This window comes from Carettochelys insculpta, chromosome 9 (genome assembly GCF_033958435.1).
Source record: "Carettochelys insculpta isolate YL-2023 chromosome 9, ASM3395843v1, whole genome shotgun sequence".
Taxonomy (NCBI): Eukaryota; Metazoa; Chordata; order Testudines; family Carettochelyidae; genus Carettochelys; species Carettochelys insculpta.
The window spans coordinates 40,462,453-40,481,980 of NC_134145.1; the positions used below are offsets into that span (position 1 = coordinate 40,462,453).

At 41.6% G+C, this 19,528-nt stretch overlaps 1 protein-coding gene across 1 annotated transcript in view; it reads right to left on the reverse strand.

Moving 5' to 3' along the window:
• The window catches only part of COL11A1 (collagen type XI alpha 1 chain), a 274,848-nt gene that overhangs the window by 84,751 nt on the left and 170,569 nt on the right, over window positions 1-19,528 (reverse strand). Inside the window, exons 39-42 of the mRNA XM_075002237.1 lie at window positions 17,832-17,939; window positions 16,182-16,271; window positions 15,839-15,892; window positions 818-925 (exon numbers count right to left, since the gene is read on the reverse strand). Coding sequence (XP_074858338.1) covers window positions 818-925; window positions 15,839-15,892; window positions 16,182-16,271; window positions 17,832-17,939 — 360 coding nt within the window. The remainder of the gene's footprint in view (window positions 1-817; window positions 926-15,838; window positions 15,893-16,181; window positions 16,272-17,831; window positions 17,940-19,528) is intronic.

Below are 19,528 nucleotides of genomic sequence, written 5' to 3' on the forward strand. Positions count from 1 at the left end.
AGGTCACACAGTAGTAGACTTAAAAGTAGCTATCCTACAGCAAAGAAATTTCAGGACCAAACTCCAAAGAGAAATTTCTGAGCTACAATTCATCTGCAAATTCAACGCCCTTAGCTCTGGCTTAAACAAAGACTGCGAATGGCTGGCTAATTACAGAAGCAGCTTCCCCTCCCTTGGTGTTCACACCTCCAGATCAACTGCTGGTAGTAAGCCTCACCCTTGCTGACTGAGCTAACCTTGTTATCCCCACCCTTGCTCTGGCTTATTTATACCTGGCCCTGCAGATTTCCAAGACCAGCATCTGATGAAGTGAGTCTGTGCTCTTGAAAGCTCATGCTCAAAACTTTTCTGTTAGTCTATAAGGTGCCACAGGACCCTTCGTTGCTGTTAAAAAACATGGCATTCATGATCACATCAAAGACTAAAATGTACCAGTAAGATCCTAATGCTAAGTGTGAATTCTAATGACATTTGACAAGAAAGTAATAAATAAATTTACAGAAGCAGCATAAAATGTCTGAATTAAAACTACAATGTCACAGTGTATTTTATGAAAGGATTCTGCAACCTTTGTACTACTAATAATTAAGCCTTGTTTAACTCACCCTGCTAGGTTCTAAAAAGTGCAAAACCATAAATGTTTTCATCCAGTTTAATTTAATTTTCAATTTTCTAGATAGTAAATATAGAGGGGATAGGGCAGGTGTGCTGGGTACATATGCAATAGGAAAGTTGTGAAGCATGAACAGCTGAAGTTCTTCAAAGAAAAGTAACAATTTCTCTACTGTAATCGACCCATCCCCTTGGAATTACTTACAGGAGCACCCTTCTCTCCTGCTGGGCCTGGAGGACCTTGAGGACCTGGACGGCCTGGTAGACCAATAGGGCCAGCAGTACCTGCTGATCCACGTTCACCTGGAGAACCCTGGAATGAAAAAGAAGATACTAATCTTGCAAAGAATTATAATATAGTCCATTTAAGCTCCTCACTGTTCTTCAGCTTCCAAACACCGACCACCAGCCTCCAGCTGGACTTGATGCAGATGGGTATTCTCAAAGTCTAATACCCATTAATAATGGTATTTCATAGATTCAGGTCCTACTTGGTATTTATAGCCTAAAGAATATTCAGTTAAGCTTTTGCTGTCTACCTGAGCGTTCAATAGTTTCCAGCTGGTGCACATTTGGGCTCAGAGATTTGACTGGTCAATGAGAAATGGCAACAGCCATTCTGAACTATGCTGAGCATCATGTGAGTTAGAAATGCCTGGGACTGGACATGGTCACTTTGACTTCATCAACACAAATGCCTTTGTCAGATGCTTGTAGTTTGTAATATAGTTTAGGAGCCCTAACGCTGATTTCAGAGGACTCGCTTTCATTCCGGCTAATATAAGATATGCAATAACTGTTGTAATAACCTCAAGAGCCAAGGAGCATTACTATTTCCAGGAGTATGGTATAGTTACCATATAGCATAGATTCAGGTCATGCTACTTTTCTAAGTACAGGGAATGTGGAGAGAGAATGTGTCATGCTAATAGCACTAGGTTTAGCGGCAGACCCACACATGGGATGGGGGTGGGAATGGGAGGGCAAGGAAGTCAATTGCACTGGTGGACCAGAGCTCCCAGCTGCCACCACTGCAGTAGCTGGAACCCTGGGTCATTTTGAATTACTGCTGGAGCGCTACTCTGCATGGTGATGAGAGCTGGAGGGTGGGTCCCAGTGCAGCGGCCATAGCAGCATTAAGGGCTGAATTCTGTTGGCCTTGCCCCTTCCACCCAAGGTCCTGAACCTTCTGGAGACTTGGAGCCAGCCCCCTCTTCTTGCTCTGGACCCATGGTGGCCATTGGCCCCACTGACTAGTGGCAACTGGGACAGAGGCAGAAGCAGTGATGGTGTCAATAGTGCATGTAGTAATCATTGCATTGGTAATAGCAACAGCAACTGTTACTGCAGGGAATCAAGACTGCTTCCCTCCACATCCCCTTCCCTCCGGTCCCCCCCAAAATGTGACCTCATAGAGGATACTGCTTCAAACAGTCTGGCTTTAGTTGTTGATCAGTTATGGATAGGTGGGTAGACATCAACATTACTTTCATTATCATTTTCCCAGTCTTCTGCCTAGAATTACAGGAGTGTGCTATTTCTTTCTAGCGGTTATTTCCATGGCCAAGAAAGCTAACAATGGACACTGAGCCCTTCCACAATGACTGTTTGTTTGTTTGTTTTTTTACATAAAACTCTAATAACAACTAACAGAGCAGCAGAAATTATTAACCTTGTCTCACAGCTCTCATGCAAATTGCAAAAGGTGGATTAGCCTTATAGATAGCTTTATAGTTGCAGGAAAATAAAATTGAAAACATTGAAAAAAAATGAAGTTTACTTGAAATTGTCATTGCTAGGAATTATGGTCTTATTTAAACCCTGCATATTTTTGTCTCACCAAAAATCAGATTTCTATAGGATTTTTAACTCTCTTAACCTTTTGCACAATACAAAGAATGTACTGTACATTGCCATTCAGTGAAAGCCCAACTAGTAGATGCAGATGTTGAAAGATTTAATCCTAAAGTCTATACTCTGTGCTTACACAGAACAATCCCAGTTTGCTACAAAAATCTCCTTCACAAGCAGCCATTACTGCATTCTGCTTGATTTGGGTGAGGTCTGCAAAGCAAAGTTATTTTCAGATAACAGCTGTTATTATGAAATAACTATCCTAGGCTGTGGCCACACTAGCTCCTCCTTTTGGAAGGGCTATGGTAATGTGGGACTTTGGAATATGCTAATAAGGTGCTGCCACGATATGCGCCGCAGCTGTGCACACTTCGAAATTGCTGGTTTCGAAACACACACCTCCTGTGTAGCCAGGGGCCTTTCAAAATGGTCCCGATTTCAAAAGGCTCTTCTTCCCAAAACCAGATGGGAATAAGGGGCTTTTGAAATCAGGGAGCCATTTCAAAAGGCCCCCGGCTACACAGGTGGCCTGTGTTTAGAAACTGGCAGTTTCAAAGCGCACATGGCCGCCATTATGCTAATAAGGTACTGTGTATTCATGGCAGTGCCTCATTAGCATATTCCAAAGTGCCACAATACCATAGCCCTTCCAAAAGAAGGGGCTAGTGTGGCCACAGCCCTAGTGTCTATACAAAGCAATCACTATCGCAAAATAATTTTGAAATAGCAATTGGCTTATTTCAAAATTGATAAGCCTCATTCTACAAGGAATGGCACCTATTTCCAAATAGCTATTAAGACAGGGAATAGAGCCATAGTGGATCCACTGGCTCCATTTGAAAATAAGCTCCATGATTGTAGATATTGTATTTTGAAACAGCTAAGTGTTATTTCAAAATGCATTTTTGTGTAGTAGCATTATTTTGATAAAGGCTGTTCCAGAATATTTTATTTATTTCAAAATAAGGTTGCTCTGTAGACACACCCATAGGCTGCATCTATACTACTTTCTCCTTTTGGAAGGAGAATGCAAATGCAGCTGATCAGAAATGTAAATGAGGCACTTATTTACATATTGTATGTCATTTTCATAATGGCAGCCACTCGCTGTTCTGGAAGTGCTGTTTTTGGAAACAAAACAAGCAATGTAGACAGGGTTCATTTGAAAGGAACCCCTGCTTTCAAAAGCACCTTTCTTGCTCATATTTTTCAGGAAGAAGAGTGCTTTCAAAAGCGACGTTTCCTTTAGAATGAACCTCATCTACCCTGCTTGCTTTGTTTCTGAAAACAGCACTTCCAGACCAGCAAGTGGCCACTATTTTGTAAATGAGGTGCACAATATGTAATCAGCACCTCATTTCTATTGCTGATTGGCCACATTTGTATTCTCCTTCCAAAAGGGAAATGTAGTGTAGATACAGCCATTGTGAATTTTCAGAGTTTATAGGGATAAAGGAAAAAATACACTTTATAGCATTCCCATTTAAAAATTACTAAAATAAATTAGACACATTTTAACAGTCCCTTCTTGAAAAAGTCCAAAATAAAAATTAACTTCATAAAAAATAACTAACTGTGTTTTTGAAAAATACAGTCATTTACATAAAGTGTGTACATTTTCCTTTTATTGAAAAACTAAATGGGTTAACGACCCAAACAATCTCAGGTAAAACTGTTAGTTGTAGATAAGCAGAAAAGTGGATAAACTCTATAACCAGATTTAAAAAAAAATACACTGGCAGGCTTGTCAGAAATATATTAATTTTATACAGAAAATAATGAAAGCAGATTTGTTTTTTGGTGTTTTGGGTTTTTTTTTTCCACGATGAAATACGCACAGGGGTTGAATCTAGCCATAGGTAAATAAATTCAGGAAATCATAAACCCTTCTCTGGAACAGCAGACGGAGTGTCTGGCCAGTGGCAAAGGAATACAGTATTTTCCTCAGAGAATTACAATCAGGTTCCACAATGGTAGAGCACAGGAAGAAGGAGACTATGAGGACTAAGGGCTGTGGCAACTATATTGTGTGGGTTAAAGTCCTTTTATAGTAGATTTTATGTTAGCTTTATATTTTAATGACAAACACAGCACCTGAACATTTGTTCAGCTTCAAAAGTTAATTACAATTATTTTTCTTATTAAAACATATGTTCTATTTCATAAGAAGTAAATAATCTTCCAGACTAAATTATGGGATGTTTAAAGTTACATTATATAAACTGAAATACAGTAACTCATATTGTGTAGCTCTTAATATGTCTTTTTCCAATGATCATTTGAAAAAAGTTAATTTATAAGTAATTACAAGATTAGATAAAAGATAAAGGTTCAGAACATTTTCAAAATTTGCATAATTAATAGAAAGCATTACCTGGGTTAATTGCTCTATATATCTTTTCTGATAGTACCCTAACAAATCTGAAGGGGAAAAATTCTAATGATTTAATCTGAAGCATACATAGTTCTGTGAAAAAAACTGAATAACTTAATTTCAAAATGTCTATTCATCACACATCTTTTGTGTCACTAATTAATCACGTTAGGAATACTCTACAATATTCTGCAACCTCTTCAGCTTGTTGCTTAGTTGATTGGTTGCTGTGCCTTGTTTATAGCCTGTTTCCATTTCCTAATTATATTAAATAAGGTCATTCTTTTAATATGCAAGAAGGTTTTAAAATAGGAAAGAGATAATTGGAGAAGCAGAAATAACTTTTTAAGTAGTTGTGTAGTCTGTAGCAAGCCTTAAAATGTCTTGCCTTTAGAACACTGGAGCAAGCATACACATTTATAAAATGACTCCCACAGAAGTTTTGACCAGATCCCACTCTGTAACCAGCTGCTCCAATCCACCAAGTGCCTCAGCTCTTCTTCATTCAACTCCTGAGACTGCCTGTATCTTCCCAAAAAAGCAGACCGTTCCCCCAAGGTCTCTTGCTACCTTTTCACCCATATCTGCAAGTGTGAAGACCTGTGCTCCCTGGCTGTGTCTACACTACATGATAAAGTTGAATTTAAGTCAGTTAGCTTGATTTTACAACATTGCTGTCTTCCCTGTAAATACCATTAGGTCGATTTTAGGCAGTGCTAAGGTTGGTATAACACCACCATGGAAAGCTACTCGATGTAGCGTCAAATTCAAATTTAAAAGTTCGAATTAAGACTCGTGTGGCAATGCCATGTCTTTAATAGACTATTATGTATGTATTCCACAATGCCCCACAGTCCTCTGCTCTGGCTGCTTCCACCTCCACTGCTCTCCAGGTGCACAGGAATTAGGTAACAAGAAGCCTGTAAATTTGAATTTGGCACCCGGAAGCCTGCGGCTGTGGGGTCATGCTTGTATGAACATCTGAGAAACTGGAGACTTCCCCCCAGCATCAGCAAGCCCTTGGCAGCTAAGATTTTGGGGGGTGCTTGCTGATGCTTGGGGGGAAGTGTCTGGTGGCTTGCCTGCCCTCCCCCACCCTAGTAACACTGCAGGGACCATTTCAACTGGCCCTTCATCCTCTGATCCCCTGAAAAACCCCTAATGGGATGAGGAGGGGGCTGGCCACCCCACCACCTGAGCAACACTGCTTGTTGAAATTTGGCAAGCCCAATCCCCCACATTGGACAACTCTGTGTAGTGTAGTGGGAAGCCAAATATCTTTTTCCTAATCTTTTCTATCCTTCTCTTTCTTCAAGCTTTGGCAAATTCCTAATCAAATGACCCCCTTAAAACAGGGAAAAGTCCAATTGAGAAGACACAGACACCTGCAGCTTTTTGTAAAATCTTTGATATTTCAGTTATGAAGGTATGAGATTTCAGTTAATTTGGCAAACTTTGTTGATCCTTTCTTTCCAATCTTCTTTTCTTTTGGCAAATTTCTTATCAAATCGCCCCCTTAAGACAAGAAAAAGTGGCTTGAGGGCCAGTTGAGAAGACACAGAGACCTGCTGCTTTTTGTAAAATCTTTGATAATTCAGTTACAGCTACAGTTATAAAAAGCAATTCAGTTATGGAAGTTAATTTGGTGATCTTCGTTGATGTCCTACTTTTTCTTCTTTCCTTCTGGAAAAATGGCTGTTTGCTTTCCACAGGCAGGCAATGAGGGCAATTCAATGTGGGAAGATGACATCACATACCCACAACCACTTGCAGGGCATTTTTTTCCATACTGCACAAGCAAAATACCCAGAATGCTATGGAGCTGAGGGAACTGTGGTATAGGTTCCCACAGTGCACTGCTGCAACAGTCAATGTTTGGCAGTTGGGTGTGTCAGCAATAAGTTGAATTTGTGAGGAGGTGAGGATAATCACATTTGAATTTATAAAAGCCAGCATTACAAAATCAATTTTAATAATTTTGAATTTATCTTGTAGTGTAGGCATAACCTCTGTCTCCCACTCTGGAGCTCTATGAAACATTTTCATTGCTTCTGCTAGACAAACACCCGATTCTACCTCTTCTCTTTAACTGCCAGCTTTGACACATAGCCCAGTATCCACCTCTATGTGCAGAACCTTCCCGATGGGCTGCATTAGAAGTGGCCACTTCAAAGATGCTAACTGCTGAAACTTTCTGACAAGAGACACAATCCAATGATGTACCTCAGTTGACAACCCTTCTTGCTACCATTCTCCTCTGAGACAGACATACAGATCACATTCTATAGCACAAAGTTTTCAGATGTAATTTAGGTAATTGCCTAAATGCTGAGTATCAAAGTGGTGAAATTCATTCAGTGCATGTTTCTCCATTCTGCATAAGTCCTGAAGAACTTTTGTGCTAAGAGACCTTACTGGATGAGCAGAGACGTTCCTGTGCATGTGCTATTTGCTGTGGTAAGCATTAATGTGCCAGCTCTGCATAAGGAGAGCAAAAAGCTCCAAAGACAAAAGGTCTGTAGGAAAATATTTATACGAAATCATTGACCCCCCAAACTATAAACTGGTGTAGTGGGGCTGTGAGTTCTCTTTCAGCTGATAAACTTGAATGCTGGATGAAGGAAGATGCATGATAATCCTGCACTCTGGTCATGAACTGGGAGTTGTAAATTTCACTTCTTCACCCCCTCCACCCACAGTTTCAGGCTTGGTGCAGGTGAAATGAATTTAATCCTCTGTGAGTATCTCAAAATGAAAAAAAAAATGCTTTCAGAGCACACAACTAAGATTTAAAACAAAAACAAGAACAAAACATAAGAAACAGGAGTCTGAAGCACGACTCCTAAAATCCTTATTTAGGGACCTAAATTACTGTCCATATCTTCAAACGTAGTGAGCCATTAACAGCTGTCTGGAGCTTGGCTTCACTCAGTTATAGAAAACAAAAATTCAGTTGACTGGAACTCACTGATTTGTGGTTTGTGGTGCCTAAAAATATGTACAGAATAATAGACGCTAACATTTGTGACCAGCAGTTATCTTTCTATGAGGTCCTTGTAGAAATTTCCACACTGTAAAATATGTGCCTCACTTAAAAACAAGTACAGGGATAATAAGTAAGCTGCATGCAGGAGTTTGTAAATGAAAAAAAAAATGTACATTGATTGGGAATGTGGAAACTAAACTAGAAACTAAAAAGCTATAGAGCCTTCCTTTACTTCCAAATTGCTGTATCTGCACACTCCTACAACATCTTTATATCCTTAGTCTTTTAAATAATGTAGACCTTTCACTTGAATTGAAGAGTGCAGAAGATCCTCATCCATTTGCTACAACAGCATCTTTCCTTAGCTTCTCAGCTTAGCACTTGTGCTGTGGCCTAAAACACTTTAAAGCAAATGCTATTTTCTTGTCCCTAGTCTAATGAGACTAGATGTGGCATGGTACATTTTAGTATCAATAAGTTATGGAACCTGCAGCAGGAGGATCCCTTGATACTCTGAATATGACATCTTTTCAGTATTCTAATAATCAAGCATGTCTGAGCCTTACTAGCTCCTGGGCTGGTAACCTGAGAGTCTACATTGTTTGTTTCTCTCTTGGTCCAATTTTGTTACTCTTACCCTTGCCGAACAGTTTGCTCCAGGAGTAAATCTACTAATCTCTGACACTACTCCCACAATAAGGTCTACATAGAGAAGCGTAGCAGAACAGGGCACAGTGATGGCAATGGCTGCTTCAAATCTTGTTACATACTATCTTTAAAAAGATTTGATTTTTGTAGGGTTGTTCAGACAGTATTTGTACAGGGTCCATACACATGTGGGGTGTGTCCACACTAGCCGGCTATGTTGAAGTAGTTGGCACAACGTCGAAATAGTACGCATTGCGCCTACACGTGCCGTGAGCTATTTTGATGTTGAAATCAACATTAGGCGGCGAGACGTCGAAATCGCTATTCCTATCCGAAGATGGGAAAAGCGCACTTCTTCGACGTTCAATGTTGAAATAGGGTGTGTGTAGACGATCTGCATCCCGCTACATTGAAATAGCGAGGTCCTCCATGGCGGCCATCAGCTGAGGGGTTGAAAGATGCTCTGTCCAGCTCATGCAGGGCTCTATGGTTGCCACGTGCGGAAGCCCTTAGCCCAGGGCTTCTGGCTGCTGCTGCAGCTGGGGGTCCATGCTGCATGCACGTGTTCTGCAACTGGTTGTCGGCTCTGTGGATCTCGTGCTGTGCAGGCCGAGTGTGTCTGGGAGGGGCCCTTTAAGGGAGCAGCTTGGGGCTTTGCTGGACCCTTATTTCAGCGGGGAGTGCTTGTGTGTGTGGATGCTCCACATTTCCTTCTGGGGCAGCTCCTTTTGACGTTCTCTGTCGCTACTTCGACATTGAACATCGATGACACCAGCTCTGGAGGATGTGTAGACAATATGCGTCAAAGTAGCCTATTTCAATGTTCTTACGTTGAAATAGGCTACTTCGACGTAGTGTGCTAGTGTAGGTGTAGCCGTATACTGCAAGGAGAGCAAATGACAGTTCTTCACATGGTTATCCCAGCAATCTGAAAGTGATTTCTATTGCTATTATTTAGATTCCTGAGGAGTCAATGAACACAAAGATAAAAAATTGCTAGCCTGCAGCCATACCAGTATGGTCTGTGATCTTGTCATGTCATAATCTAAACACATTTAGACTGCTCTATTCTACCCTGACAGCTACAGGGGAAAGAAACAGATTTCTTTTAATACACCAGGGCCATGTCTACACTAGCCCAAATCTTCAGCAGCTAGGAATAAGGGGATTTTGAAGTTCCCAGGGTCCTTTCAAAAAGGAGGCCCATCTGGATGAGCCATGCAGCAGCAAGACATGGCAATTTCAAAGAGCTGCGGATGCCGACATGCTAATGGGGTGCTGAATATGTATTTCAGCACCTCATTAGTAATCTTTGAAATGGCCATTTGTATGGCCATTTTGAAGATTTAGGCTAGTGTCAACATAGCCCTGATGGAAGCCACTGTACTGGTATGTATAAAACCCATTCATAGATTTCATAGCCTCATACAATCTCTGAGGATGAGGGGACCTCACAAGACCACCTAATACAACCTTGCTATTTTCAACTTCAGTTGTGCTTTGACCTTCCTGATTACACACCTGCATGCTCCAGCAATGTTTTTATACTCCTTCTTAATCATCTAAGTTTCCATATGTTATGCCTATTTGCTATACAGATTGACATGGTGTAAGCTAGTGGACACCCCGTGGCATCGGGGTTCACACCTCCTTGCTACAGTGTTTCTGAATCTGTACCATAGTAGGGGAGCTAGTAGCCCATATAGGGGTCAGGGCTTGACCCCCACCCCCACTTCTAAGTAGGGCAGGTGAATCAGTCTCTAAATTTCAGCCCTTCTGGCAGGTGGAGCCACAAGAATCAGTCTCCCTGGGCTTCAAGCAGGGCAGGGCAATCCATAATCCAGATCATGATCTCTTAGAAAGACTGGGCCATCATCAACAACAGTCTGCTTCTCTAGCCCCAATCAGAATAGGAAGATTTGTTCCCAGGTCTCTGGTCTTTCAATCAGACCAAATCAGTTTCAATAATAGTCAAGGTCTCTGGCCTTCAAGCAGGGTGGGATAATTAGCAAGCAGCACTCTACTCTCACCATCAGACAGAGACAATTCAGTAACAGTCACTGGCCTCCAACCAGGGAAGGGTAATTAGCAATCAGGACTCTGAGGAAAGTGATGAACAACAGCGCAGTCTACAGGCTCAGTCATGCAACACAGCACAGGTCTCCTGGCCAACTCCACTGGGTCTCAACCCAGGACTCTATGGCAGGGCAATTTGCCACTGGTTCAATGGGGATCCACCTGCAACATGCTCACCTGGGCTCATGCCCATTTACCAGACTTCTGCCTGGCTCCCTTGGCTCCACTTACCAGACCACTCCTCCTCAGGTGTACCTGGATCTATGAGTTATCTTCCAGGTTCTGAAGGAATACCACCCAGGGTACCAGCAGCAGCTCCCAAGTGTTAAGGCTGTCTGGAAGTTTGTATTGATCCCTGGGGCAACAGTGGCTCTCCCTGGGGCTCATCTCTGGCTATGCAGCAGAAGTGCCTTTTGCCTCCATCCACTTCTGTTCAACTAAGCACCAGGGCTAGCTTTCTATACTTCCTTTTCCAGCCCCACCTCTCTACTTCCAGCTTGTGGGGCAGGATCCTCCTGTCTCTCCCTCTTTACTACTGTTACTAGATTTTCATTTCACAGAAGTTAGAAATATCAGTGTATGGATTCTGCTCATAAAAAGAGGCAGGTGCCCTAAAGATATTAACCAACTCTCATTTCTCTGGGGAAGAAGCTGAGATGAGATTATTCCACTTTAGCCTTAGGTGAGAGATGAGTGACTGAGAATTAAAGTAAGTAACTGCTTTTGCAGCCCCCAAATTTTATAGATGAACATATAAGCCCAATTCAAAAAAGCATTTAGGTTTGTGTGTAAGTCTATGGCTACGTCTACACGTGAACGCTACATCGAAATAGGGTATTTCAATGAATAACATCTACACGTCCTCCAGGGCTGGCAACGTCGATGTTCAACATCGACGTTGCGCAGCACATCGAAATAGGCGCTGCAAGGGAACGTCTACACGCCACAGTAGCACACATCGAAATAAGGGTGCCAGGCACAGCTGCAGACAGGGTCACAGGGCGGACTCAACAGCAAGCCGCTCCCTTAAAGGGCCCCTCCCAGACACACTTGCACTAAACAACACAAGATCCACAGAGCTGACAACTGGTTGCAGACCCTGTGCATGCAGCATGGATCCCCAGCTGCAGCAGCAGCAGCCAGAAGCCCTGGGCTAAGGGCTGCTGCACACGCTGACCATAGAGCCCCACAGGGGCTGGAGAGAGAGCGTCTCTCAACCCCTCAGCTGATGGCCGCCATAGCGGACCCCGCAATTTCGATGTTGCGGGACGCGCAATGACTACACGGTCCCTACTTCAACGTTGAACGTCGAAGTAGGGCGCTATTCCTATCCCCTCATGGGGTTAGCGGCTTCGACGTCTTGCCGCTTAACGTCGATGTTAACATCGAAATAGCACCCAACATGTGTAGCCGTGACGGGCGCTATTTCGAAGTTAGTGCCGCTACTTCGAAGTAGCGTGCACGTGTAGACACGGCTTATCGGTAATAAGCAAAGCATACAAGTTCTTGAGTAAAGTTAACCAGATATTTATATCCTGATGAAGTAAAATCCTACCTAAGTCAATTGGAACTTCGGCATGTGACTATAAAAGTGACAGATTGCTGGATCAGAGCCACAGACTGTACAATACTACTGAGCATTTATGATTATGAAACGTAAGGATTCATTGGGGCAAAAGGATAGTTCCTATAAGAATATAAGCTTTGCATTTCTTGACTCTTGTGTGAAAAACTGACCATGACGCTCAAATTATTTCTACATAAAATATGAGATGGGCGTGACCGATATGCTCCTGTGTATGGTTTGGTTTTGCATAATATAAAAGTTAAATGTTATACAGATCAGTATACATGATTGTAATAGCTTCTTCTGGACTTTATCAAATCTATTAAGCTTCTCCTCCCCACCAGTTCTCTGTGCTTCCTCCAATCCAATCTTCACCACCTTTTCTACTCTTCCTTTCTCTTCTTTCATGCTTCTGCTTTATGCAATAGTATTTTTATCTTACCAAGTACATTTTTGTTTATCTTAACCTGCTTTGCAACCCACTTACTTGATCTCTTTCCTCCTTGAATATTGTCACTAATCATTCTTTTATCTTTTCCTCTATTGAATAGGTGCCCAAGTTTTTGTCTCAATATTTATCTTACAAGCTGTAAGCTCATTAATTAGTGCCTTTATCTGTTTCTTCTTGTGAAGTTCCACACGACATAGATCACTTATATACATATTTTGTCACAGTAACAATATTGTTCTTAATTAGCACATTTCTCTCACACAGCATCCAACACTGATTCTGGTAGCATGGCTAACTGATAGCCTATATCTGGTACAGTGTATGACCTGAACAACCAGCATCCAAATGAGCTAATGAGAAATGACTGTCTAAGTTTCTAGAGAGTTTTCTCTCACCAGTGCTGAGCATGCCTTTCAGCAGCTTGAAAGAGAGAAGGAACATCACCAATTAGGAGACAATGAGAGTAGACAGAACAGTAGGGAAAGAAAAAGAAGCAAACATCTGGCTCTTGAGTGTTCATTGTAGATCTCTGCTTTGTCCACTTCATCCTAAGTACAGCAATTAGAATTTGATGTGCTCTGAAAGGGTCATTCGCTATGACATATTAACAGGTGTATATACCGCCAAACAGTTTATGATTTTGTATTTACTAGCTATTCAGGAATGGTCAGTATTGGCAACCGTGGCAGAGACCTCCACAGAGACTAATACTCATCTTATTTTGTACGGCGAGGGAGTATTCCACTTCTACTCATCCTGTCCCAAAACGATTGACTGTGTTTAGCCCCTACTGCCTAAAAATAGGTAGGAAATTGTTGTAGGGCCATCTAATGCCAATGATCTGCCCTTCATGTCCCACAGACAGCAGTACGTTAAAGCTCTAGTCTCATTGTAGCCCTGAGATAAATACATGTGGCACAATAATACCAGGTGAATCCTTCTAACTGCTAGCCAATTCAAAAATTCATAATTATAACACCTATCTAATAAAGTTTAGGATTTTTTTCTGAGATCTGGGACATCTGAGGGTAGGTTTGATTCTGTTTGTGCTTCAAGTAGCCTCTGCCTTCCAGGGCCATTGATTTCCTGGATGGAAGTCTGAGAAAGTAAGAACTTCCATATTTACCACTTCTATTACCTGCTTAGAACACCTGTTACAACATAATGTGTCTACCAAACATCTCCAATTCTGCTGAGAGTAGTTGAAAATTTGGCACTCAAAACAATAAGTCTACCAAAAAGGAGAGCATAGAAAATTGTGAAAACCTTGGTTTTGTACCAGATGAATCGTAAGGTTCTTATTTTCAGATTTTTTTGTTTCAGTTCCTTGGGTGGAGTGCTCATGCAGCAAGGTGGGAAGGAAAGAAGGACCTGAACATACCAAAACCAAGATGAAAATGAAAGTGTTGTCATGCTATTTCTAGAGGAAAGAAATAGTGAACAGAAATGTTACTGCAGCTCTTCCCCAAACTTAGGGATATCGCCAGACCAAGAGTTTTCCAGTTAGGAATTCTTTATGGCTGTGTCTACACTTGCATTCCTCTTTCAAAAGAGGTACACAAGTGAGGTAAATCAAAAATGCAAATAGGGTGCAGATTTGCATATCCAACACCAAATTTGCATACTCTTATTTTGAAATAGCTTCTTTCGAAAGAAGAAAGCATTGTAGACACTGTTCTTTCAAAAGTAAACATTATCTTTGAAAGAATCCTTCTTCCCATAAAAAAAGGGAAGAAGGATTCTTTCGAAGATGGGATTTACTTTCGAAAGAGCAGTGTCTACACTTACTACATTTATGGTTACAAATAAAGGCAGACAAATCTACTTTATGCTGAGGTTGGTAATAAGTCTAATGAAAAATAAAAACAATAAATTTTAGGGTGTGTCTACATGGGCACAAATCTTCGAAATAGCCATGCTAATGGCCATTTCAAAGATTACTAATGAGGTGCTGAACTGAATATTCAGCACCTCGTTAGCATTAGGATGCTTCCGGCTGTGGCACTTCAAAAGCGCCACTTTCGAAAGTGCGCGGCTCAGCGCGGCTACACAGATGTCATTTTCAAAAGAACTCTGCACCTTTCGAAATCCCCTTATCCTGCTCACTGATGGGAATAAGGTGATTTTGAAAGGTGCGAGTAATTTTGAAAAGGACCCCTGTGTAGCCGTGCTGAGCTGTGCACTTTCAAAAGTGGCGGTTTCGAGTGCCACAGCTGGAAGCATCCTAATGCTAATGAGGTGCTGAATAGTCAATTCAGTGCCTCATTAGTGATCTTCGAAATATGGCTATTTCGAAGATTTGTGCCCGTGTAGACACAGCCTTACAGAAGAAAAGTAAACTTCTTGAATGAAAATTCAGTTTCTCAGATATGACTTCATTAATGCCTTTGTATCTCTGGAAATGCAACATTCATTGGGCTTATTTGAAATAGTTTCTGTGACACACTCTAAATGTGACTCATTCCTTAAAGCCTGTGATTTAAAATTAACTCTCTGATGAATTCCGCAGACTTAAGCTATATCTGTACTAGAGGGTTTTGTTGACAAAACTGACAGAATGCAGCATGAGGCATAATGCCTCTCTTGGCAAAACAGCCAACCAGAAGAACAGTAGACAGGGTGTCCAGTGTCCTGGAATGCCTTTCTGTCGACAGCAGTTCGCCCCCGAAATGTCCAGACTGACGTTTTGTTGACAGATCTCTGTCAACAGAGGTCTTTCTCCTCATGGCAAGCAAGGTACAGTTTTTGACAAAACTGCTGCATTCTGTTGACATAGCGTCAACAGAATGCCCCTGGGAATCTGGACACTCTGTGGGTTTTGTCAACACAATGGCCATTCTGCTGACAAAACCCTCTAGTCTAGACAACGCCTAAAGTGATAGGCATTCTGCTGACAAACCTGTGGTGCACAGGAGTTATAGAAAGGCAATGTAATATTAACCAGACTGGCCATTACATCCACAGTTTGTAGATTTTCCTTGGTAAGAATTTTTTTATGTCTATTAATAACTAGTCTAGCTGGGCAATGCTGAGGAGCAAGTCAATTTTTCACCTACTGATAGCAGCAGGTTTCAGATATTTCAGTACCTACACATTTCTTATATATATAGACTCATTAGTACAAGCAATTAGTAGAAAATAGCTATTGATTGATGTGACTGACAAGAGCTTCCTTACTGTTTTACAATCTGTGTTGGTGAAAACAAAACAGCATGTGAAAATTCATAAAGAAGGTTTTTTGTATTTTTTTAAGCTTGCATGGTTACTTACAACTGGGCCAGGTGGGCCTTGTGGGCCTTCTCCTCCTTTCAGACCAGCTGGACCCTGAAAAAAGGAGAGAGGCATATTCTTCCATTAAAAAAATCAAGTTTTTGTTTTGAAACATATTTAATTTGAAGTTTTTTAAAGGCAAGGAGGTATTGCTGAATAAATCACTACTGTTGAATGGATAACCCTTTGAATTTTACCTTTACAGGTGCCCATTTGGTGTTTTTCTATTGCATTTATTTTCCATGCATAGTGGAAAATTTCTTGTAACAGAAGGCTTGACTCATTGTTCACGAGCTTACTATACAAACACTGTATCCACAGTTATCTATGGTGGCATTTATACCTGAGCTCCGGGAAGGCCTCTTTCTCCTGGGAAACCACGAAGACCTGGAGGTCCATCTTTTCCAGAGATACCTTGAGGGCCTGGGTCACCCTGTGAAAATGAAGAGGTTTCAAAAACACATTAGTTACTAATTAGTAAGGCTATGATTTAGTCACAGAAGTTGAAGAAGTCATGGAATATGTGGCTTTAGAAACCTCTATGATGTCAGCCTTGTGGCAGTTGGGAGCTGTAGGTTCCACCACTGCCAAAACAGACAGGGAGGATGTCCCTGTGCCACTGGTGTTTCCCTGAGCTCCAAGCAGCTGCAAGCAGTGCAGATATCCACAGCTCCTGATCATCCTGGGCAGCAGAGAGCTCACTTGAAACTGGACAACTCTTCAGCTGTTGCAAGCAGTGAGAGACCCTGGAGTTCCAACACCCAATCTGTGGTGGAGGCCCCTTGTGCTCCTAGATGTCATACAACTGCCCCATTGCAGACACTGTGCAGATCTGACAAACTCAGTTTGACACAGATATTTTTGGTAATATCTGGGTCTGGTCACAACTTCCTTGATTTTTTCTTTACTGTCCCATGACACTGTGCATGAATTTTACTAAACGTATCTGTGACAAAATCTCCGTCTTACTAATTAGAGAACATATAATGAAACAGCAGACTCTGGATGCACTCAATAATAAAAAAAAGGGTCATCTACCTGTCCCTCTCTCCATCCATCTATTCAAGTACTATTTGTCACTCATCCCCTTAGCATGTGATAACATAGGATTACAGCAAATTTTAACAATAATATACATTAGTTATGGTACCTAAAAAGTTCTTACAGTTATAGTTTCTTTAAAATACATTTATGGAGGAAATTATAGCTCTCATCTACAATTAATACTTTAATACGTTCATGTACTATTATATTGATCAGTATAAATATCTTTTCTTTTTTCCTCTTTCACCGAAAAGTAACTAATATTGTGCTATGTAGCAAGTGCCATACAGAGATATATCCCTGAATTCCAATACAGAGCTCCAACTTGACTTGAGCAGACATGTGGCATGCTAATAAATGGCCCTAAATATGCTAATGAGGCATGGATGTAAATTCCCTGTGCCTCATTAGCATATGGTCACATGATTTGGAGTCTGGAGGAAGAAAGGGGCCTCCAGAAGGAGGACTTCCCTCCAGAAGACCCGCCGGGGGCCGCACTTCTACACGCTGTTTTGGAGTCCAGAAGAACGTCTTCCGGACTCCAAATCATGTGACCATATGCTAATGAGTCACGGGGAATTTACATTGATGCCTCATTAGCATATTTGGGCCATTTATTTGCATGCCACTATTGGAGAAAGTGGCATGTGTAGAAACAGCCTTTGTCTGTGTACAATCTTCCACTCTTACATGGGAAGTCTATGTAAGCTGCTAGTCCTAAATAAATTAAGAGTTTATTCTTGTTCCCACTGAAATTAATAGCAAAACAGTCAGGTTGGAAGTGAGGCCCTTCTGCCTTAGGCAAGATGCTGAAGAGACTTTCACTTGTGAAAAATGCATCTGTCCCTATTTTATATCATATTTTCTATGGTTATGAACAGTATCTGATTGTAAGCATTTGTCTCAGCTATCTCCATGTGACACCTTCATTTCAAAAGCCATGCCATACCTTAGCACCTTCTTTTCCTGCAGAGCCTGGGAGGCCTTGTTCACCTGGTGGGCCTGGAGGACCAGGGTGGCCTCTTTCACCAATTGGGCCAGTCTCACCAGTAGGTCCCTAAGAATAAAAGAGAAACTTCAGTTCTACTAAACAGTATTTTGTTTCTTGGCTTTTGGGAGGCGGGCAACTTCTGCCCCACCTTTTTGTCAATTCCCGCCCCCACCACCTTGAGCTGTTCCCAGGACCTCTCATGTCACGACAATTGCCGTGGGTAAATGTGCAATCCCCACTTTGGCCTGCAAACATTTATATTAAAATATTCATGTCCTTAGAAAATAAAGCTCAAGCCCTATACTGGTGTAGACACAAGAGTGCAACTCAATGAGATGCCATTATGGCCCTACTCCCCAGATGCTGAAGCCCTGAACCCGATAGCATTTCTCATGCCTGTGGGATTGACTGGTGTGAGAACAAGAGGTCTTGTATTCTCTGCCTGCCTGAAGCACGGGACTGTAGCATTTTCCTGGAAAAATACGGATGGGGCACTTAGGCAGATCCACTGAAACTTCCCACGGAGAGAATGCAAGGCAGATGCAGTGATCAAAGACATGATCTTTTTTGTGCTTGTGTGCTTAAGTGGTAATTAATTAAAATACTGCATTCATGGCAAGTGCTTTTGAGAAAAGTGAAAGTTTACTAGACATCCTCAGATGGGTGTTTGGTTGCTATTTGTATTCAATTCCAAATGATAAAGGGAAGAGAGACAAAGGCTGTGGCCACACTTGGCCAAAACTTTGAAATGGCCATGCTAATGGACAAATTGAAAAATACTAAGGAGGCACTGAAATGAATATTCAGTGCCTCATTAGCATGCTGCCAGCCACGGTGCTGTGAAAGTGCTGCTTTTGAATGCACACGGCTCAGCTACACGGCAGTCCTTTTTGAAAGTATCCCTCCCATTTCAAAATCCCCTTATTCTTCTCAGCTGACGGTATTATTTGATTTGGCCATTAACATGGCCATTTCAAAGTTTTGGCCAAGTGTGGCCACAGCCAGAGTGTCTCTGTGAACCAGTATTCATCCTAAAGCAAGGGTGAGAGTAAAGAATAATAATTTTCAGAATGGATTTTGTAATTCTAATTGCTAAACACTGTAATTATCATTTTAATTGATTCATAGTGTCACTTTGGAGTACTAGATAATTCTACATATGGTACAATTTATGCTCCAAGAACTGCGTTTTCTGTTAGTATGGGTTGCAACGGTGGATGCTAACACTTGAGCAAATGTGGAAAGATGGAATCCAAATACAGGAAATATCAGTCATGAAATATTTGCCCAAACTGACTGAACAGTTATCTTTGAAATTAAACAAAGGAGCAAAAAAATTGCACTCAGTAGAACACATTGGCTACGTCTACACTAGCCCAAAACTTTGCATGGCCATTTTGAAGTTTACTAATGAAGTGCTGAAATACATATTCAGTGCCTCATTAGAATGATGGCAGCCCAGCACTTCAAAATTGACACATCTTGCTGCCACGCGGCTTGTCCAGATGGGGCTCCTTTTCAAAAGGATCTCAGCAACTTTGAAATCCCCTTATTCCTATCTGCTGTTAGGAATAAAGGGATTTCGAAGCTGGCGGGGTCCTTTCGAAAAGGAGTCCCGTCTGGACAAGCCACGTGGCAGTGAGCTGCATCAATTT